This window comes from Cucurbita maxima, unplaced genomic scaffold, assembly GCF_002738345.1.
Source record: "Cucurbita maxima cultivar Rimu unplaced genomic scaffold, Cmax_1.0 Cma_Scf00084, whole genome shotgun sequence".
Classification (NCBI taxonomy): domain Eukaryota; kingdom Viridiplantae; phylum Streptophyta; class Magnoliopsida; order Cucurbitales; family Cucurbitaceae; genus Cucurbita; species Cucurbita maxima.
The window spans coordinates 6,144-30,502 of record NW_019272100.1 but is presented as its reverse complement, the minus strand read 5'-3'; the positions used below and the strand labels follow the sequence as shown (position 1 = coordinate 30,502).

Below are 24,359 nucleotides of genomic sequence, written 5' to 3'. Positions count from 1 at the left end.
CAAACCAAATATTTTTAAATGAAAAATAAAAAATAAAGTAGTTATTTAAAATTATAATATTACGTTTAAATAAAATTAATTAAAAGATTATTCAAAGAAGGGAGAAAAAGACATTTGAAGATAAAGAGGAATGGTTAAAAAATAAAAAGGGGAAGATTAGACTTTTGCTTGGACTTAGCATTTTCCGATTATCATGATTTTTGATATGATGCGGTCATTGAGATCGGACCCTCCAACGGTGCAGGCACCCTCCACTGTGCGCCAATACCGAAGGCGTAGTGGCAGTTCCTTCGGTTACTGCATTATAGTCTTCTTCTCCCTGGCTTGGGTAATATTCTTTCTTAAAATGCATTTTTGAATTGGGATCATTTGCTCGTACTAATGTCAGGGCTAAGAATCTCTCGGTTAGATTTCCATTATATATGTGTATCTGCAACATAAATGATCTTACATGACATTTTTTGGTCATCCAAATAGTTTAAACATCGATTATAACCATAACTTTTCAAGGGTCGGATTATTAAAAGTCTTATAAAAGAAACGGGTGTTGTGTAGAAGTTTTAGAACAAAAAAACAATATACTCAAACTTCGCGGGGATCGAGACAATACTGCAGAGTAACCAACCACAACCCCTCCTTAAAATCCATATGTTTTCTCCATCACCAACATAATCTTTTCTTCATTATGCAACCCATCTACGCATCCGAGAGTTATCCAAGCAAGAAAACGAGAGCATTGTTTGAGAAGGAAACCGAGAGATTTTAAATTTTAGTTAAGATTTTTTGGTTTTAAGAGCAAAGGAGTGTCGTGTTATTGCATAAACGAGAGGTAGACAAATGATGATAGAATCGTGCATAAACTCCGTGATAAAGCTATTAGAAAAGAGGGGAGAAAGATCAAGGATTACTATTCGTTCTTGGGCGAAGGAGGCAAAGCTGCTGGACACAAGTCGGAGCCCTAACCCACGAACCTAACCCATTGCAGCCCACAAAGCTAATACCTATTCTAGACATGCACGACCCAACTCATTCAGACCTGTGAAGATGTCTACTCTCCAGACGTGGGTCAACTAAGTCTAACATCCTACCGCTAGTGACCTGTACTCGCACCTTGGCTCGAGTGACAACCTGTGCCCTCAGCATCGCACATGCCTGACACGTGACCTATTTTCCAACTGCGCCTCGTCTCGACTCGGCTCAGTAACTTTGCAATTAGTCTCAACGGCTCGTTTGGCTTAGCTTCTCGTCTCTCTCAAGCTCGGTTTGATGGCTTGGCTTAGGCAGCTCGGTATACAAACTTTATACTGTTTTCTAAGTTTTCGACCCTCATGAAGCTACTTCTGACCTTATTGAAGGCATTTGAGGTTAGTAAGACTTCTATTTACCCAATTTTAGGTAGTTTTAGGACTTATGTCGGAAATAATCGTCTTGTTTAGCTAGAATAAGTTGTGGATATGCTCTAAAAGTAAAAGTATGTGATATGGTTTTACATTGGTAAAATTAAGCATTGGAATAAAGTTTTTGAAGTAGCTACCGAGTAGTTAGTAACTTCGGCCAAAGCCAACCAAACAAGTGACTTTGATGTTGGAGTTAGATAATTTATTGATGCATGTTGGTTCATGCCTTGTGGTTCTACATGTATCATATTCATTATGTGATGCTTATATACTCTCTTTATTGTCATGTGATGTATGCTGAGTGTGCATGTGATGTCCATTACACTATATTATGAATGATATAAAATTTCATGTTTGTAACATTATATCTTGCCATGTAAAGTTGTGTGATGGATTATGTGACGATTGCCATGTATACATGATGCATATATGAAATATGTTATGAATGAAGGGGGAAAGAAAATGAAATTAATGTCATGTTATGAATGATCATAAGACCTCATGCATGTATGTATGCCATGTGCATTGAGATACTTCTCCGTTATGTTATGCTAGTATGGACGTTTACCTTTGATATTTATATTTGTCATGATATCACACGGGTCTTTCCTTTTCTTAGGCGTCTGGTGATGCGTAATGCATTGTGCTTGATTAAGCCTTAAGAGAGTACGTATACGAGCCTGCTTGATGGGTCCATATTTGCGTACGTGGGTCGTAGGTAGAGAAGTACTACACATTGAACCCTGCCTAAAACTGGAAAGAGTCTAATTTCATGTTACAGTTTTAAAAGATAGGTCCCAATCATGTTAGGTGTATGATTGCATTACTAACCCTATGATACATGTCCTTAGGTATGATACTTGTCCTTCCATGGTCCTCCAATAGATGTACCGTCACCGTTAGGTATGCTTTTCAAAGATAGTAACTAGTTTAGTAGATTAATTTTTATTAAAATAAAGTTCATATCATCCAGCATGTTAACGTAATTATATTAATGCAAAGATTGTAAGCATGTGTTGGATGTATTCATGTGATTGATTAGAGAAATATGTCATGTATGTAAGTTAAGTATTATAGACTTGGTAGTTACGTTCTATGTATAGATTATGTCATCTAGAGGACGAGGAAGAGGGCGTCCCTATTAGAGATAGAGATTATGGAATAATTACTTTAAAATAACCCTTTGAATGAACTATGATATCCATGATATTTTAATAGAAGATCTGGCATGACATGAAATTTGGAGTTTATTTGACAATGTTAAAGGGTTGAATAAAGGATAAGGGTAAAATAACCAAAATGACTAAGTTACATACCACTAGTTTATGACCCATGTGACCTTTAAATGACATTAAATGAAGTCTTATTTCATAGTTTAAAATGATTGTGAAAAGTTTCAAGATCATTGGAATATGTTCCGAACTTGAACCAAGTTTTGAGTTTTTAAATAGCCAAAATAGTCCTACAAGAATTCTGAGATATTTCAAGACTAGCCGGGAGTCCAAGTGTTTTGAAACTTTATGTGTTACTCACTTATAACTATAAGGGTAATCAAGGGGATCTCATGAGGGGATTAGATATGTTTGGGCTATGAACCATGTGGAAAAGGATAAACTACTCGTAAAGACTCATTATAAGGAATTAAGGTTTTTGTAGCAACGGTCAAGATGCTCAAGTAAAATTTATGCATTTAAAGAAGTGCTTATGACTTGTATGGATTAGCATCTGGTTTTTTCTTGGCTCAGTTTTTCGGCCTCTTTTTATTTCGATCCACTTATTTCTTCTTTTTTTTCTTGCTACCAATGCTAATGGAAGTTTTTAGAAGATGTTGATGGTCTTTCATTAATATCTTATATAAGCGATCTACAACTATTTTACCTTGATCAACAAGGTTCTATTTCACTCAAATATCTTAATAAACGAGCTTAATAATATTTTATAATTTGACCGAGGATAATAATATTGTTCTTTAAACTTGAGATGTGATGTACCTTGGTCATTAAATATTGATTGCGTTCTTACACTGAAACAAGGTGAATCATTTGTCTTGGATAGGTACAATTGAACCATTGTAAAGCTTCATGTTTCCAATGAACTTCTCATTAAGCTCCCTTAATTTTGCTCGATTTTCCGTCATGTGGTTGCTCACTTCAATGTTTAAGTACCACATGTTTGTCTCCACTTGGTCTTCAACATCTGTGAAGGGGTTCGCCATAACCTTTTCTTCATTAAGCACCAATAGGTTTGACATCTTCTTGGCCACATGAGTGCAGGCTCTTTGTCATTTGTGAATGTGAAGTTTGCCTCACTAGTGATGTCATCCTTCGTAAATAAGTGTCATACCTTAACATGAAAAAGAAGTAGCATGTGGCTTAAGTATTTAAATATACTTCGTAAGTAGCCCAACTATTAAGGTTGGAAAATGCAATTACATGCCATTTCGGTAAAATCTTATCTTTCCGTAGAACTTTTCCTTGGTCACTACTTTCTAATCTTTGTAGGGTTGGATACGTTGTACTTCTCAATGCACGGCTCACACACATGCACATGGACCAACAAGTCATGGTCATATATGTATCCATTTACCTGATTATGGCCCAATGCATACTCATGCTACTAGAAGCCAAGGAGGGAAAAGATAATATACAATATCATGGTGTGTGTTTGTACTAATCATAAACAGGAAAATATCTCGATACACATTACATACAAAATGCATGAAGTCCTTTAGTTTCAAGTTATGGTACGTACTTATGATAAAAATCGTACATCCATTCTTTTCATGATATAACGTTCCTATGAAGAATACATGACTTATCAATACCTCACATGCATAGTGTTAACATGCAAAAATAATATATATACAATGACATATGGAAGTAAATATCATATAACATTCATGTTACTATTAATACTCATGTTACTATTAATATTGACATCACATAATCTCACCTATTCTTCATAGGACGGAGACTTTACTTGAAGTAACTTGTGTAAGCTTGTGAGTGCAACCATCCACCACTATTTGAATGGCGGTATGACCTTTCGTTATATTAGGTAAACCTAGAAGAAATTCCGTGACATAACCTCAAAACTATCAAACTTCTTGGTACCCTTCGAATTAACTGAACAGTTGTTTGGACATATCCTTTAACAACTTTACGTTACCTATAGCTTAGTGCAAATTACAACTCATATTGCCTCAAGAAAGAATTGTCGTTTATGGATTTAGAGAATGGAGGCTTGCAATGTTAACGACAATCAATAATGTAGCAAGATCACCCATGATTGCAGAAGATAGTCTTTTCTTAACATTTTTTATTACTTTTCTTTTGAAACGAACGCCCATATTATCATTGTTCTTGATGATTCGGGAAAAGGGTGCCAAGTATTTGCAGACTTTTTCTTATGCAAAGGGTGCCAACATGTGTGCTGTATGACTGATATGTACTCTGTAGCACCTATACGTGTCATTTTTTTTATGATACTATGTTATGTTATGATTATATTGTATTATGAAATGACGTTTTTATATGAAGACATCAGTTTCATAAATAAGTTTGTTTCCAAGTAACATTTTATGGTTATCAATGGACTATTGGTATGACACTATTTCAAGCCTTATATGGAAAACGTTTAAGGCGAGCACAAATTTTTTATCCAAAGTAGGTCCAGGCCACCAACGACGATCTATGGTAGACAAAAAATATTGTAATGAGTCCACCTATTTATTCAATGGGCATGTGTATGGGTCGTGTGTAGAAAAGTACTAACCCTACATAGATTGAAAAGTAGAGACCAAAGAAAGTTTTTATGAAAGGATAGGTCCTATTATGATGGCATGTAATTGCATTTTCCGACCCCAAGCAATGTGCTGCTTTTATCTTCAAGTATACGAAAGACACCCAAATATAGATGGAACATCACTATAGAGGCAATGAAATAATGTAAGAGTAGTCACATTTGTAATATATATTTTAGTCTTTAGGTTAGGTCACCACGTTTGGTTTTCTTTTTCTTCTTATTTTGGTATTGTTGTTTTATTTACAAGGAAAAATAGGGCCACTTGTGCACTTTTTGAAACTTATTTTGCTACTTTGTATGGTAGGAGGGTATGGTAGGAGGGTATGGTAGGGTAAAGAAGATTAATATTTCACAAGATGATCATATATGACTCAATCTTAGTCTGGAGTAAGTTCTGTATGGACGATAATTACTTTTATACTTGATTTAATATGCTTAAAATTTTGGGGAATAGATCAAATAGGCACCCGCTCAAATAAGAAAAAGTAGATGAGTAGTTATCTTATAAATGTTGAATTCAAAACTTGAACAATGGAGCCTTATTTTCTCATTGTCTTATAGATGAGTAGTTATCACTTTCCAAGACATCCGAATCAAGAATCATTACATACATTCTAGGGTAAAACAGTGATAATATTATTCATTTTCTAAAATAGCTGACTCAAAAGTAATTCAAAACATTAGAAATATAAATTTAGATTAAGAATTTGAAACGTACCATATATGTCCATAGAAGTTATACAAATGTTACAAATAAATACTTCTGAAATGAAATTAAAATATAAAACTCGGACAATGATATAGTTCTATCAGCCCTTGCAGTTACACAACTCTTGAATGCTCCCGTCATCGATCATCAATCAAAATTTGTTGCTTTGGCTAAGTGGTTAAACCATGTGCTTGCATTAAGAATTTGAAACGTACCATATATGTCCATGAAAGTTATACAAACGTTACAAATAAATACTTCTGAAATGAAATTAAAATATAAAACTCGAACAATGATATAGATCTATCAGTCCTTGCAGTAACACAACTCTTGAATGCTCCCGTCAGTCCTTGCAGTTACACAACTCTTGAATGCTCCCGTCATCGATCATCAATCAAAATTTGTTGCTTTGGCTAAGTGGTTAAACCATGTGCTTGCATTAAGAATNTGAAACGTACCATATATGTCCATGAAAGTTATACAAACGTTACAAATAAATACTTCTGAAATGAAATTAAAATATAAAACTCGAACAATGATATAGATCTATCAGTCCTTGCAGTAACACAACTCTTGAATGCTCCCGTCAGTCCTTGCAGTTACACAACTCTTGAATGCTCCCGTCAGTCCTTGCAGTTACACAACTCTTGAATGCTCCCGTTAGTCTTTGCAGTTACACAACTCTTGAATGCTCCCGTCAGTCCTTGCAGTTATACAACTCTTGAATGCTCCCGTCAGTCCTCGCAGTTACACAACTCTTGAATGCTCCCGTCAGTCCTTGCAGTTGGGTCCTATTAAAGACACCCCGGCATTGGTCGCGATCCTACCCTCCTCTTTTCACAACACGTCACCTAGTGGAACTCGAACCCACAATTGTCTGATTAAAAGTCAAACACTTTTCGTTAGGTGACCACTTGGATGTAAATTGAATTTTAAATAGTTTACTATAAGATTTTTTTGCCAAAAGTTGAGCCCATTGATTACAACTTATATGTAGATCAGATTGGGTAAGGTAGATCAATTTCCATCGTTCTTTTCATCAGAATTCTATTGATTTCGTTACAAATCTCTTGAACTAAAAAAATAAATAACAATATGATTTACATGGGGTAGGAAATTACATAATAAATCTGACATCAAAAGGAGTTTAAAATTGATAATAAGTGGCCACATTTTACTTAAAAATTGTAGTAAAAGGAGAGAATATTTCTTTTATAAGTGTGGCCTGTTGCGAGGTTGGTTTGAAAATCGCCTTCTACCGCCTCATTATTTCTTCATGAAACGTGAAGATCATGTTACATGGAAGAGCTAGATATCAAGAATTCATCTCGTCATGGACCTTAGCTAAAGTTATAAGCTTCAAAGTTCGTTAGGAAACTTAAATCTCACCAAAGTTAAAATCATTGTTATTTTTTTAAACGTTCTAGACACTTTTATTTCCTTCATGAGTTTTCTTCCTTATCTTTCTCTTAATCTTGGGAATTCATTTTGGAAGGAAAATTCTCATAAATGCCACAAATTTTTCTATTCTTTCTCTCGACATGATACCAATTAAAAAATTTTTCTATTCTTTCTCTCGACATGATACCAAGTTTATATAATCTGTTGATTAAAGCTTAATGGACCTTAATCGAAAAATTTGGAGTTTTTTCCAAATTTCATAAAAAACGAATCTCATAAGTTTTTTTCTTCCGTTGTAATTTATTTTTAGGTCTTAGATTTTGGGTCTTCATGAAACTTCTTCATTGAATGCCTAGAAACCAAGAATTTTCTTGTAGCTTTTTCCATACCACGACCATTAAAATTCAAATGGAGGGAATGTGTTTGGGATGTTTTCAGCACTTGATTCCTTTGGGAAACTTGTTGGGGAGCTAATTTAAAAGTGATTAAAATTGCTTTGAGGGAATTTGATGGACGGTAGTCTCTTAATTCTGAAAAATTCGAGATTAATGAAATTCATAATCCAAAAGCTTCCAACTTCGAGTTTAAGGAATTTTCAAGACTTCATTTTTGTTTCAAATGAAAACCCTTGCTTAATACTTTATAGAGGAAGCCTAAAATGATAATGAAACCTTAAAATTCTCTTAAATTTGAAGTTCATTTTTTTGAAAAATTAGAAAAATGACATCTTTGAAGTTTATGCTTACATCTTCCTTAACAAACCTTTTTCGAACGCCTTGAATCCTTATAATTCCTTCCTAGGTATTAACATTACTTATTTAGGCCCTTCGTCTTTGCTTAGGTCTCTTAGTTCCTATCCTCGAGTCTTTTAAACATCTTGAGGGCTTCTTATATTTGAATCATAATTTGAATCTTTGACATGATTCGTTATAAATTGTATTAGAGCTCTAGGTTTATAGATTCTATAGACTAGCCTACGAAGTACACTCAGAATATTTCCATTGTCTTACAGCGCATGCTTCATCACAGTCAAGTATGCCTTAAAAAAGATAATAAAAGATATTATTTTTACTTTTTTGTGACTTACTACACTTAGAATGTGAGTGGTACATGATGTATGGATGATTCAATACAGGTTTAGATTTAGCAAAATTTGTATTCAAATCGTATGTTGGATGACAGTGTCAGTTAATTTAGGGAATGATCATGAATTTATAATCAAGAAATACTCTCTCCATTGGCTGAGGCTTTTTGGGAGCCCTAAGCAAAGCCATGAGAGCTTATGCTCAAAGTGGACAATATCATACCATTGTGGAGAGTTGTGTTCATCTAACATGGTATCAGAGTCATGCCCTAAACTTAGTCATGTTAATAAAATCCTCAAAGGTAGAACAAAGGACTCTAAAAGAAAAAGAAGTCGAGCTTATGCTCAAAGTGAACAATATCATACCATTGTGGAGAGTTGTGTTTATCTAACATCGTCAAGTTATAGCAACATTAAAAGTAGTAGGCTACTGAAACTAGTGTACACATGAAAATGATTTTGCTGAGGAAGATTAGATGTTTTAATCGGATGTTTCAAAACATAAAGAAAAAAAAAAAACAATGTAGTTTCATGATTATTAATATTTTCGAGGCTTGTATGGATGTGAATTGCAATATGAGGTGTCCAAAATATGACATACAATTATGAAACTATGAATTGAGATTGAGCAAAGTGAGAGATTCACAATTATGAAAGTACATGAATTTTTTTCAAGCCAATCTAGACTTTTCTCAAGTTTTATGGGTAGAAATCACTCAAAAATCTATTTTAAGTAAGAGTTAAAGGGATTATGTAATAATTACTTTAAAATAACCCTCTGAATGAACTCTCATATCCATGATATTTTAATAGAAGACTTGACCTGACATGATTAGGTTATGCAAGAAATTTAGAGGTCATTTGACAATGTTAAAGGGTTGAACAAAGAATAAGTGTAAAATAACCAAAATGACTCTAAAGGGACGTACCATTAATTTATGATCCATGTAACCTCTAAATGACATTAAATGAAGTCTTATTTCGTGGTTTAAAATGATTGTGAAAAGCTTCAAGATCATTGAAATATGTTCCGAACTTAAAACCAAGTTTTGGGTTTGTAAATAGCTAAAATAGTCCTACAAAATGTTTCATGACCCCAAGGGAGTTCATGTGTTATGAAACTTTATATGTTACTCACTTATGACCATAAAGGTAATCAAGGGAGATCTCATGAGGAGATTAGATATGTTTGGAGTATGAACTATGTGTGGAAAAGCACAAACAACTCATAAAGACTCATTATAAGGAATTAAGGTTTTTGTAGCAACGGTTAAGATGTTTAAGTAATATTTATGCATTGGAAGAAGTGCTTATGACTCATGGGTTAGTCTTGGTTTTTTCTTGGCTCATTTTTTCGGCTTCTTTTTCTTTCAATCCACTTGTTTCTTCTTTCTTTTCTTGCTATCAATGTTAATGGAGGTTTTTAAAAGATGTTGATGGTCTTTCATTAGGATCTTATACAAGCGTTTTGCAATTGTTTTACCTTGATCAACAAGGCTCTTATTCACTCAAATATCTCACTAAACGAGCTTAATAATATTTTATAATTTGACCGAGGATAATAATATTGTTCTTCAAACTTGAGATGTGTTATACCTTGGTCATTAAACATTGATCGTGTTCTTACAGTGAAACAAAGTGAATCATTTGTCTTGGATTGTTACAATTGATCCATTATAAAGCTTCATGTTTCCAATGAACTTCTCATTAAGCTCCCTTAACTTTGCTCGATCTTCGGTCATGTGGTTGCTCACTCCAATGTTTACGTACCACATGTTTGTCCCCCACTTGGTCTTCAACATCTTGGTCTTCAACATCTGTGAAGGGGTTCCCCATAGCCTTTTCTTCATTAAGCATCGATAGGTTTGACATCTTCTTGGCCAACATGAGTGAGTGCAGGCTCTTTGTTATTTGAGAATATGAAGTTTGCCTCACTAGTGACATCATCATTCGTACATAAATGTCATACCTTTACATGAAAAAAAAAAAAAAGTAGCACATGACTTAAGTATTTAAATATACTTAGTAAGTAGCTCAACTATTAAGGTTGGAAAATGCAATTACATGCAATTACGATAAGACCTATCTTTCAGTAGAACTTTTCTTTGGTCAATTATTTCTAATCCTTGTAAGGTTGGATACGTTTTACTTCTCAATACACGGCTCACACACATGCACATGGACCAACAAGTCATGAACATATATGTATCCATTTACCTGATTATGGCCCAACGCATACTCATGCTACCGGAAGCCACAAAGGAAAAAGAGAATATATAATATCATGGTGCGTGTCTGTACTCATCATAACAGGAAAATATCTCGATACACATTACATACAAAATGCATGAAGTTTTTTAGTTTCAAATCATGGTACGTACTTATGATAAAAACCGCACCTCCATTCTTTTCATGATATAACGTTCTTATGAAGCATGCATGGTTTATCAATATCTCGTATGCATAGTGTTCACATATAAAAATAATATCCATGACGTATGGAAGTAAATGCATCATATAACATTCATTTCATAATACAACATAATCATAACATAATATAGGGTCATAAAAAAATGACACGTACAGGTGCCATAGAGTACGTATTAGTCCAACAACAAACAGGTTATCCAGGCACTTAACAACAAACCCACTTACCAGTTGACCTAAGCGAGAGTGTATTGTCACTTACATAGTAGAATGACTCATTGATAAGCAATTCAACCTTTTTCTCAAATATATGGTGGGTGGTCAAGCATGATTTCCTCATTTAATCAACTTTTATATCATCAATAGAGATACCGTTTGCAATCATGGGTGATCTTGCTACATTATTCATGGTCGTTAACATTGCAAGCCTCCCTTCTCTAAATCCATAAACTGCCATTCTTCCTTGAAGCAATATGAGTTTAAAATTCTTAGCATGGTCTCTCTTTTAATTTTGAATTTGCACTAAGCTAGGTAAGAGTTGTTAAAGGATATGTCCAAACAGCTGTTTAGTTAATTTGAAGGGTACCAAGAAGTTCGATATTTTGAGGTTATATCATGGAATTCCTTCTAGGTTTACCTAATATAGCGAAAGGTCACACCGCTATTCAAATAGTGGTGGATGGTTGCACTCACAAGCTTAGATAAGTTACTTCAAGTAAAGTCTTCGTCCTATGAAAAATAGGTGAAATTATGTGATAGTTAGTATTAATAGTCACAAAACCTCAGTTTCATAAATGAGTTTGTTCCAAGTAATATTTTATGGAGATTGCTCATAACCATAGTTATCAATGGATTATTGGTATGACACGATTTCAAGTCTTATATGAAAAACGTTTCTGGCTTTGGTACACTCGGACGAGCTAGGAAAGCACAAATTTTTTATCCAAAGAAGGTCCAAGCGACCAACGATAAACCACGGCAGACATAAAAATTATGGTAATAAGTCCGCGTGTTTGTTTAATGTGCATTTGCATGGGCAATGCAGAGAGAAGTACTACATATCTAAGCCTTCATGGATTGGAAAGTAGAGACAAATGAAAAGTTTTATGAAAGGATAGGTACTCCTACTATGATTGCATGTAATAGCATTTTCCGACTCCTAACACTAAGACTACTTAATACATTTAAATATTCAAGTCATGTGTTATTTTTTTTTTCAAGTATAGACAATGAACCCATGTATGGACGTCAATATCACTATAGATGCAATGAAAATAAAGTTAGAATAGTCGTATTTACATTATATGTTTTAGTCCTTAGGTTAGATAGGACGTTTCTTTTTCTCTTATTTTGGTTTTGTTGTTTTATTTACACCATTGCTAGTTTAAATGGATTCTAGGAAGGTTTTAGTCTATTAAAAGTATTCAGTAAACTACTTCAAACTATATATATACATATTCCTTGCACGTCCTATTGACTTTATTTTTTTAAAAGAAAAATTGGGTCATTACAGAAAAGTGTCACTTTCTGAAACTTATTTTGCTAGTTTGGAATATATAGAGGGTAGGCTACAGAAGATTAATATTTCACCGGATGATCATATGTGACTCGAACCAACATAATATTTTCTTCCTTCTGCAACCCAACGACATATCTGAGAGTTATTCAGGAAAGAAAACGAGAGCATTGTCTGATAAGGAAACCGAAAGATTACCTCACGAAGATCTCAAATTTTAGTTAAGATTTTTGGGATTTTGGAGCAATGGAGTGTGGTGGTGTTATTTTACAAACAAGAGATGGACGAAGGATGATGGAATAACGTGTAAACGGTGTCACAAAGCCGTCGAAAAAGAGGGGAGAAAGATCATCATGTTATTTTTGGGACTACTCCATGTTCTCGTGCAAAGGAGATGAAGCTGTTGGACTCAAGTGGAAGCCCTAACCCATTGCAACCTACAAAACTAATACCTATTCTAGACTTGCACGATCCAAATTTTAAGTAGTTTTAGGACATATGTTTGAAATAATCATCCTGTTTAGCTAGAATAAGTTATGGAGATGCACTAAAGTATGTGACATAGTTTGATATGGGTAGAATTAAGCATTGGAATATAGTTTTTAAAGCGGCTAACGAGTAATTAGTAAGTTTAGTCAAGGCCAATCAAGTGACTGGCCTTACTGTTGAAGTTAGATAATTGATTGATGTATGATGGTGCATGCCATGTGGCTCCTGCATGTACCATGGATGGATTATGTGATGATTGTCTTGTATACATGATGCATATATGAAATATGTTATGGGTGAAATGAGAAAGGAAATGAAATTAATGTCATGTTATGAATGAAAGTCATGAGACCTTATGCATGTACGTATGTCATGTGCATCGGGATACTTCCTCGTTATGTTATGCTAGTACGGACGCGTACCTTCGATATTTATGTTTGCTATGATACCATGTGGGCCTTTCCTTTTCCGAGGCATCCGATGACATGTAATGCGTTGTGTCTGACTAAGTCAGGTCAATAAGGTACGTATATGAGCCCACCTGGTGGGTCGATGTGCGTGTACATGAGTTGTATGTGGAGAAGTACTATACATCAAACCCTTCCCAAAATTGGAAAGAGCCTATGGTCTTGTTACGATTTTAAAAGAAAGATCTTAATCATGTTATGTGTGTGATTGCATTACTAGCCCCAATAATGTGATGACTTATTGAGTATTTCTTAAAATATTCAAGTCATATGCTACCCTTATATTTTTTAGGTAAAGGTAAATCTCCCATGCTCTCATACACGGATGATAGTGAATACTAGAAATGACATGGAAGTCAAGATAGATCATGATGATAGGACAATTGCACATTGAATTTCTTTTAATTGTTGAGAGGTGTTTTTAATGCAATTTATTTTATATTAAAAAATTATGTTATCTTTATTTTCTTGTTTTGAATTGAATATGTAAGTCCATTGTTTTATTTGAAAGCATTTATTATGAGTTTCAGCAATATGAGATTAAAGCATTAAAGCATGCATAGGGTAACTTAACTCATTATGCTAAGAAAATTAGGGTCTTTACAGGTTGTATGCCTTTAAATCTCGTAAATATCTCGTCTCTCACAATACCCTTAGATTGTTGGTCGTTTGTTCCTATTTGTTGGGTGTCATGGCCTACATCATTGTGTTATATGTCTTTCAAATTATGGCATCCATAATGGTGTTCGACCCTATTAGAGGTGCCACAGGTGGTACTATAATCAGTGGCACGGTTGGGCAAATCCAACTCTCTGAACTTTGCTGGCTGGATTCCCTCTACCCCTACTTCGACCTATAGCAAGTAGTCGTCTTCTTCCAAGTATTCGAGGTGGAATGATCTATTATTCGATACATAAGACACTAACTCTTTGACACTCAACATGAAATCTTAAATCATGTATAACATTCATTGTAACGACCCTAGATTTCTACTATCCTAAGTCGCTACTATATGCATTACGTGGCTTCTTATGCAAAAATAATAATTTAAATCGCCTTCGTAAAAAATGTCATGGACTTACATGTCTAGTAAAGTGTCTTTAAAACAATACAAAAGAAATATTAAATTAAAATAGACATAAGTACAAATAAAACTGCAATACCTACACTAACCCATAGTCTACGAAATTGAATACAACTACCCTATGCATGTGCCATGATCTTCAAATTTGCGATGTCGCCGTGCAGGGTGCCTTGCCTTTACCTGAAATAGGGAAGTAGTACGTTGCTTGATTATTTTAAGAAATAATCAGTAAGTGATCTCACTATTGGGGTTAGTTGGAAACACATGCAATAATGAATGAAACCTATCATTTAAAACCATATTCCCTTAGGTGACTATCCTAAGCGTGTCATTGGATGTGTATTTACTATTCTACACACGACCCATACGTGCAAATATGGACCCACCAGTCGATTCGCACACCTCTCGGGACCCTTTTCTGGTCGAGCTAGCATTCTCTGGTGCTATTGTCGAACACTCGGTAGGAGTAGTGATCGTCATAGCATCATGATAGAAATAATGATCATTTTTCTTTTTGTAATGTACACATTCTTAGTCAATAAAGGGGGTAATTCCCTGATTCATGTAACATAAAATGATGTATGAGATCCCAACATTATTCACATTTATTAAACCATGTAAAACAACTCCTATTTTCTCTCATATTATATCATCTTATAACATAGCCTTTAAAACGTTTATGAGAGTTGTATATCATGTCAAAATATATATATTGTGTATCATTCCTTTCATACATCATATTATGTCATATCATGTACAAAACATAGCCTTCAACATAGCATATCATATCATGCACGTATAATAAATCATATCATAACATGGATCATATCATCAAATATATCATATCATAACATGGATCATATCGTCAAATATATCATATCATAGGCATATCATTTCATAAACATTTCACACATATCAAACATATGACACATACAGAACCATGAGGCACGTGTCATCACACAGAACACAAACTTCTAATAATGTCGATAGCAAGACCACTAACTTAGATGGTCACAGCAGACGTTCTCCCCAACTCAAATATTCTTAATTTTTGTCCTTCAAATTTGTTTCAAGTATCAATGTAATATTAGAACATACATCTAATTTCTTCAACAATTCACATTTCCCAACTTAAGTCAACTTGAATTTGAGTAATAAAACATGGAGTTTGGGTGGGTTTCACTGATGGGTCGTGTATGGTTTTCAGGTTGGACTTGAATGTGGGTCGAGGGTTGTTGGTTCATTTGGGCATTGGGTTGTGGGCAGCTGCAGGAGGTATTCGACCTAGATCCGAAAGGTCTTCTTCTTCACCTGACTCCACGCAAAATCTCTGACGTCATTTTCTCGTCGCCCCTCTGTTCCAGATCTGACCTCTTCCACTTTGCACTCACTTGCCCTTCCCTTCTTCGACGTTAATACCCTTTGTAAGCACATCCACATACGATTTTTGCAAGTTTATAAATCCTCTTACGTAATGCATAAAACGACTGTGGCAAAAAGATTGACAGGTTGAAATAAAATTCGCTCGGATGCCAATTTGTAGAAAATAACAATACGCTCTGATACCAATTTGTAGAAATAAACGCTCACGAAGCTGTGAATGAGATGTCAATTTGTAGAAAATAACAATACGCTCTGATACCAATTTGTAGAAATAAACACTCACGAAGCTGTGAATGAGATGTCAATTTGTAGAAAATAACAATACGCTCGGATACCAATTTGTAAAAATAAACACTCACGAAACTGTGAATGAGATGTCAATTTGTAGAAAATAACAATACGCTCGAATACCAATTTGTAGAAATAAACACTCACGAAGCTGGGAAGGAGATGTCATGAGGGGAAGAGACAGAGAAATTTTGAAAGCCCTTTTCTATTATACTATAATTTTTAACTCTGCTATTGCTCTTGCTCCGCTATTTGCTCTATGCTTTTTACACTAATTAATTTATAGGTTTTCTAAAATCTAAAATTTTCTATCAAATAACCCACCATCTTCTAAAATAATTATTTGCCACGGAATTCTCTAGCTCAATTTCAAAAACTTACTAAAATTAACCAAATTAAAAACTAATTTTTTTTTTTATTTAAGTTTATTTCCAAGAAAACTGCGGTATAAACATAAATGTTCTATCAATGATTCTACCTGCCCCGCTTTCGTTTTCTCGACCTCAGTTGTGGTTTCTTCGATTTTCTCTCCTTGTCCTCGAGCGGCAAACTGAGCTTGTCCTTTTCTAAGACTTCATTTGGAGCTTCTCGAGAACAGCCCATTTGAGATACCAACTCCTCATTTCTCCTGTCCTCAGTTGTGGCTTTATCACGAGTGAGTGTTTCAATCGTGTGTCGTAAATTCACTGCTTCCTGTTGAACTTGATTCAAGTTCACGTCGAGTGAGTCTCTTTATTGGTCAGCATCTCTATATCTTTCTCCTCCCTCACTAGCTCGTCCACTAGAGCATCAATCTCCATTAACAGACCATTCTCTTTCTTCACACCTTCTTCAACTTTCTTCACAAGTTCAGAGATTACCTGTCCATTCTCTTCCTTCTCGTGTTTGAGATAGGAGGAACTCTCACTCAGCTCAGCAATTACCTTCTCTAACCTTTCAACCTTTATTTCTAACTTTCTTGTTTCTTCCATTTTCATCCTCTTTCTTCTTTCTTCCTCAAATTATCTTTCCGACCATTGGAGCTCTCTCTCTTCGTGCTCGGACTCTCTGTAATTCGGTTGTTCATCTTTTTCAATTTTCTCGTCTCCACTACCAGGATTTCGCCACATCTGCTACACATCACCTCATTTTCAACAATTTCCACTACCTCAACGACTATCAGCATCGTCTTTCGCACCACCGTGTTCTTTTGTTTTCAGCTTTTCATTTTGGGCCATCAAGAGAATGCCTCTGTTTGTTCCGTCATCCAAGACTAGGTTGATCTTTTCTTCCACCTTTTCCTCGACTCGACAATCTCTTGTATAGTGATCCATTCTGCCACAATTGTAATATTTGTCGGAGTTACAATTATTTGCATAGTGGCCACATTTTTTACATTTGTAACACTGGACAGGGGAATTATATCCTTGACCGCATCCTTGATTGCGTCCTCTTCCACGCCAATTTGCTTGCCTCGATAGTCTCTTCTCCTTATAATTATCTTCATTACGGTTGCCTTGACCACCTCGACCATTCCCGTGACTTCCTCGACCTCTACCTCAAGTATTTTGAGAGTAGAGTACTTTTTCATCCTTTATTGATGCCTTAGTTTGAAGCACTTGATCGAGTGTCTCCTCCTCCTTCTTCTTACGTGGTTCATGTGCCTCAAGAGAATCGGCGAGCTCATCGAGGGTTTTGATCTGTTGACACAAAAGACACTTACACCAGAGTGAACTACGGATTTGAATTCTTTTTGGTTAATGTGATGAGATTTGTCTTCTCTAGAACAAATTCAAATTGAGGTTAGGTCCATAAGTTAAAAACGCGCCTTCAAGGATTTTCTTATCACTTCTCACGGCTGCATACCTAATTTTGTGATATGTGGCATTTGCGTAATTATCTCAAAGTTTAGCGAAATTTTTGTAATTTCCCATTTTTAAAAATATATTTTTATTCTTTGTCTAACAATTCTAAACTTATTCTAACAAAATTTCATCCTTTATTGGTACTTTCCCTTCGTGAGCACCTTTAATTTCTCCTCCTTAAGAATAATAAATTTATAAAGTTCCTTAAAAAAAAAAAAAAAATGGAATAACTCCCTTTTCATCATTTATGCATGCTTTTTTTTTTCAATCCTTCTCCAAATACCTTGAATCCTTAAAATTATTTTTTATAGAATATCAAATGACTTGTTAAAAACCTTGTCCTTTCTTGGAATCCTTAGATCCTTTAGACCTTAGGATTCCTTTAGACCTTACATGAGCTACTTAAACTTCCTTGGATTACTTTTACCCTTACCTTGATTGTTATGGGGGCTACCTAAAATTATACACCCGAACCAACTATGTGAAAGTTTACTAGTCTCCAAACAAGCAAGACTATCATTACTAGCTCAAACTAGTTTCCGTGCTGAGCAACCACTGCAACTGGTCCATACAGATTTATTTAGCCCGACCACTTCATCGTCGATTTTTGGGAATAAGTATTTTCTCTTGTTGATGATTATGGTTGTTGGATATTTGTGTACGTGCTCAAAGAAAAAGAAGAGGCATTACGTTCGTTCAAGAAGTTCAAAAGACCCGTTGAAAATAGGTCTATCACAAGCTAAAAACCTTGCACATCGACCAAGGTGAAGAATTCTAAAACCATAACTTCTCAAAATTTTGCGAAGAGTAAGTACCAAGCATCAACTCACTTTACTATACAATCCACAATAAAACGGTGTGGTCGAGCGAAGAAGTCGCACCATATTGAACACTACAAGAAGCTTACTCGAGAGCATGCAAGTCTCAATAATTTTCTGGAGCGAGGCAATAGGACATGCAATTCATCTTCTAAACTGTTTACCAACGAAGGCGTTGGACACTCACACCCAGTACAAAACATGGATCAGTAAGACACCTCACTTCAAGAATCTAAAAATCTTTGCTTGTGCAGCACATGTTAAGACTGCAAAGCCATATAGCAAAATGCTCGATGACAGAAGCCAAAAGATGGTGTATTTTGGCATCATTGGAATCGTGAGTTATAGCCGTTTAGTTTTTTGGTTTCCTACTCGATTTTCATCCAAATTCAATAGAAATTGTCCACCATTTTCCTTCAAACTTGTTCCTAATCCATCTAAACAAGATTACCCACAAGTTCTACAAAGGAACCGAGCGCTGAATGAGCCTAGAACCCATTCACCAGTACGAAGGACCATTGAAGAAGTTCAAAGAAAGATTGAAAATCTAATCCGACCATACACACAAATTCATCGAGCAAGGCCAATCCCATTCGATTTTTTCACCTTCAAGAAACATTCTTCTTGCAGACCACGAAGAGAATTAACCTTAAGAACATGTGTAATCGAAGAAAGTCAATTTTCGGTTCAAATTGGGGGTAAGTATCAAATTCCTATCTATGGTGTATTTTTCTTCAAATTGAGCATTCCTTTAGTTTACGAGGATTGAGATGAGTAATTTTGATAAGAAATCGAAAGTCAAAACGTCGTAGATCAAGTTGCCAAAGAAAGTTTAATTTGGTGTTTTCTAGTGATTTACTAACCAAAGAAAATTTCTCTAAATTTAGGTCACACACTTAAAAGACTTTCCCCCAAACCAATTCAATTAGCTAGAGGGAATAATAAAGAAGCGATTCCCAGAAAACCCTTAGAAATGGCTAGCCAATAAGCTCTTTCTACGTTGAGCTTCAGTGAGGAAATCAATTATTGATGAACTTCGGAGGAGAATGACTTAACGTACAATCCATGAGAAGGTAAGAAATCATTCCCTAACTCTTCCTTGTCACTCAGTTTTTAAGTTTCTTGAAGAAATCGAGGGGGAGAAGTGTATTATATGGAGCTGCAGAAGTAAGGTTTTAAACAGTGTGACCCTTACGTAACAACAAGCAAAGTGGAAAATCCTCGAGTGTTACCAATCCGGCCATGCAATGACCAAAATAGACAATCCATAAAGTGATCGAGGAGGACGTTGCATCATCCAACGCACCAGAGAAAGCCAAGCTAAGGAATAGGCAAGACAAATGCAATGATTTTGACATAATTATAAAAAAGAGGCTTTTTCAAGGCTAAGGTAGGGCCTTGAGCATTAACCTCTAAAGCTTGGGTTAGAGAGAATTTGGGTATGTAGTTTTGTTATTAAATCTATATGAAATATGAAAGCTCACAAAATTTTGTGTCAATCGAAGACCATACGATGCTTATGATTGTTTGCCTAAAGCATGTTCATACTTGTCAGATTTGAATCTGTTCAAAATGTATCTTAGAGGGAGGAATGATGTAAACTCTCCACCACTCCTAAGCCCTGTTGCCTAACTGAGCTAACCTGTGGCATATGCATGTGTCACAATGAAGGTGAACGTTGCTAGACGTGTGCCTCGTGTGACTTGCATTGAAGATGTTGTTTGAAGAATAGTATATGAAACGCCCTAGTTTCTTAGCCAAAATTAGTGGCGCTACACAGACATGCTTTAATCTCATAGGCTAAAGTTCATAATAAATAATTTTAAAATAAAATCGTTGACTTATATATTTAATTTAAAACAATAAATTAAACCTAACATATTTTTTAATATATATATAAAAAAAATTGCATTTAAAACACTTACCAACTACTAAATAAAATTCAATGCGTTCTATTGCTCTATCATGCCCTATTTTAACTTCCATGATATTTCTAGCATTCACCGTCATCCGAGTGTGGAGCTTTACCTTTACATGGAAAGTATAAGGGTAACACATGACTTGAGTATTTTACTAAATACTTAGTAATTCATTTGACGGTTGGGTTTAGCAATGCAATCACACACATAACATGATTGAGACCTATCTTAAAATCGTCACATGTGCTTGGACTATTTTCAGTTTCGGGCAAGGTGGGCTCATAACATGATTGCACCTTTGCAGCAGTAAAGTTTTGGAATGTTTATATATGTTTTTTATAATATTATTTTCATACAAATATTTATAGACCTTTGTTATAATATTATTTTCATACAACCCATTTAAAACGTTAACACTAAGATGTTTTTTGGTATTTAAATTCTAATAAATAAATAAATAAATAAAATAATATAAATAATTAAAATATAAATAATTACAACAAAATAAAGATAAGAGAAGGAAGGTGTAAAATATAATTACGGTACTGGCAAATTATCAAGAGACATCTTTCTCGTTGAANCTGCAATATAAAATTGAATACTTTTAGATGTGAAAATAATTAATTTATTATTGTGATTAGTGTTTGACGAACACGACTCTCCACAATGGTATGATATTGTCCACTTTGAGCATAAGCTCTCAATGGAGAGTGTATTCTTAGATTATAAACCCATTACCATTCCCTAAATTAACTAATTTGGGACAACATTTCCTAAATTAACAAATTTGGGACTCTTTCATCTAACAATTAGATCATTATGACTCCAGTAAAAAAAAAAAAAAAAAAATGTTAGATGTGATATTTTTTTTCTAGTTAAAGTTTATTACAAATATTTTGCAAGTTTCAATATATACCCATAGCTAATTGAGAATATTCCTTATCAATATTAGGTTGATTTATGATAATGACAATTAAAAAATAAGAAGCAAATAGAAAACATTGAAATCAACGTGGCTCATAGAGTATAAAGCATGTATTGTCTGCTAAAAATCGATTAAAATGTTGTTTTAATCCATCGCCAAACGTATTGTTAAACTAAAAGAATTTGACATCTCTTTTATACATAAATTCATGTATTATCTTTAAATTCTTAAATACGCCTACTGAAATTTTAGTTTGTTTGGCCACTGTTGCCATGACTCAATGGCGGCCGAGGAACACTACGGCTTAAAGAAGTTACAAATGTATCAGTTGTCGGTGGTGGTAAATAAGGAGAAAACTGGGTGGATAACGGTAGACGGCAGAGCTTCATTGCACTTGTACAAAATTGTCAGAGAACAAAATTGAAACCTTACGAAATTACAAACATCCCATATTTCGATACAAAATTCTGTGTTTGAACTATGCTTAGTTTTAAATCATTATATCTCAAATCACAAATTAAGAGTCATTCCAACATCTTAGAGGATGTCTTTCTGTTCAACCCTATTGGATGTCTTAAATACGGCGGCTGAAATCTTAGTTTGTTTGACCATTGCCGCCATGGCTCGGTGGCGGAGGAACACTTCAACTTAAAACAATTATAAATGTATCAATTTTCGGTGGCTATAAAGGAGTATGAACTAGGTCGACCGTTGTGGATTGCAGAGCAAAGTCGCACTTCAACTTAAAGCAATTATAAATGTATCAATTGTCGGTGTCTATAAAGGAGTATGAACTAGGTCGACCGTTGTGAATTGCAGAGCAAAGTGTATAAAATTGTAGAAGAAAAAAATTAAAATCTTACAATATTTTTGTGGAGTTGAAATTTCCATTTCAAAATTCTATTATTATAAGATTATAATAATTTAATTCATTATATCGATAATCATTTTCATAAAATTTTGAGCCAAAATTGTTCATAAAATATTAAAAATCAAAAGTTTTTTTAATTTTATGTAAGAGACGTGAATTATATTATAGAACTTGTTTATAATATAATATAGCATGCCGCTACCCGAATTCAAATCAAGATGCTCTAGTACAACTTCCTAAGGAGCGTGTCTACCGATTTCACTATAGCAACTTTCTTGAAATAATAATAACCTATTATTATTTACTTGTCTACCGATATTTCGTATCAATTTATTGATAAATTCATTGGTTATGGTATCACTTAAGTAGATTGTGAAGTCGGTTATGGTATCACTTAAGTAGATTGTGAAGTCGATTATGGTATCACTTAAGTAGATTGTGAAGTCGGTAATGGTATCACTTAAGTAGATTGTGAAGTCGGTAATGGTATCACTTAAGTAGATTGTGAAGTCGGTAATGGTATCACTTAAGTAGATTGTGAAGTCGGTAATGGTATCACTGAAGTAGATTGTGAAGTCGTACCATATTAAAAACGTGTTTCATTAAATTTTAAAAATATCTTTAATTAAAATAGATAATAAGAGAAAAATTTTTGGAAAATCCTTCCATTTAGAAAAACAATATAGAAATAATGAATTTGCCTACAAAATAGTTGTTTGGCTTACGTTTTTCTTTGTTAATAGCCAAAGAAACATCCATGATTAACAATTACTCTCAAGCTTGTGTGCTACTTGGTGTAATGGTCGATGCAACGCTTCCAATTGGTGCAATGGTTGGGGTTTGAGCAATGCTGCTTCCAATTGGTGCAATGGTCGGGGTTTGAACACCATCCGATGCAGCCTCCGGGGTTTGAGCAATGCTGCTTCCAATTGGTGCAATGGTCGGGGTTTGAACACCAACTGAGGTTTGAACACCAACTGATGCAGCCTTCGGGGTTTGAGCAATGCTGCTTCCATCCGATGCAGCCTTCGGGGTTTGAGCAATGCTGCTTCCATCCGATGCAGCCTTCGGGGTTTGAGCAATGCTGCTTCCATCCGATGCAGCCTTCGGGGTTTGAGCAATGCTGCTTCCATCCGATGCAGCCTTCGGGGTTTGAGCAATGCTGCTTCCATCCGATGCAGCCTTCGGGGTTTGAGCAATGCTGCTTCCATCCAATGCAGCCTCCGGGGTTTGAGCAATGCTGCTTCCATCCAATGCAGCCTCCGGGGTTTGAGCAATGCTGCTTCCATCCAATGCAGCCTCCGGGGTTTGAGCAATGCTGCTTCCATCCAATGAAGCCTCCGGGGTTTGAGCAATGCTGCTTCCATCCAATGAAGCCTCCGGGATTTGAGCAATGCTGCTTCCATCCAATGCAGCCTCCGGGGTTTGAGCAATGCTGCTTCCATCCAATGCAGCCTCCGGGGTTTGAGCAATGCTGCTTCCATCCAATGAAGCCTCCGGGGTTTGAGCAATGCTGCTTCCATCCAATGAAGCCTCCGGGATTTGAGCAACGGTTCCAATTGGTGCAACGCTGCTTCCATCAGATGTTGTAGATGCTGCCTCCGAGGGGGTTAGAGCAACGCTGCTTCCATCCGATGCTGCCTCCGGGGGGGTTAGAGCAACGCTGCTTCCATCCGATGCTGCCTCCGGGGGGGTTAGAGCAACGCTGCTTCCATCCGATGTTGCCTCCGGGGGGGTTAGAGCAACGCTGCTTCCATCCGATGCTGCCTCCGGGGGGGTTAGAGCAACGCTGCTTCCTTCCGATGCTGCCTCCGGGGGGGTTAGAGCAACGCTGCTTCCTTCCGATGCTGCCTCCGGGGGGGTTAGAGCAACGCTGCTTCCTTCCGATGCTGCCTCCGGGGGGGTTAGAGCAACGCTGCTTCCTTCCGATGCT

General features: G+C 35.5%; 1 protein-coding gene across 1 annotated transcript in view; it reads right to left on the bottom strand.

Moving 5' to 3' along the window:
- Positions 1 to 23,068: 23,068 nt before the first annotated feature.
- Positions 23,069 to 24,359, bottom strand: part of LOC111472675 (polycystic kidney disease protein 1-like 3) — a 1,668-nt gene continuing 377 nt past the window's right edge. Inside the window, exons 2-3 of the mRNA XM_023118278.1 lie at positions 23,421 to 24,357; positions 23,069 to 23,264 (exon numbers count right to left, since the gene is read on the bottom strand). Coding sequence (XP_022974046.1) covers positions 23,201 to 23,264; positions 23,421 to 24,357 — 1,001 coding nt within the window. The 3' untranslated portion in view covers positions 23,069 to 23,200. The remainder of the gene's footprint in view (positions 23,265 to 23,420; positions 24,358 to 24,359) is intronic.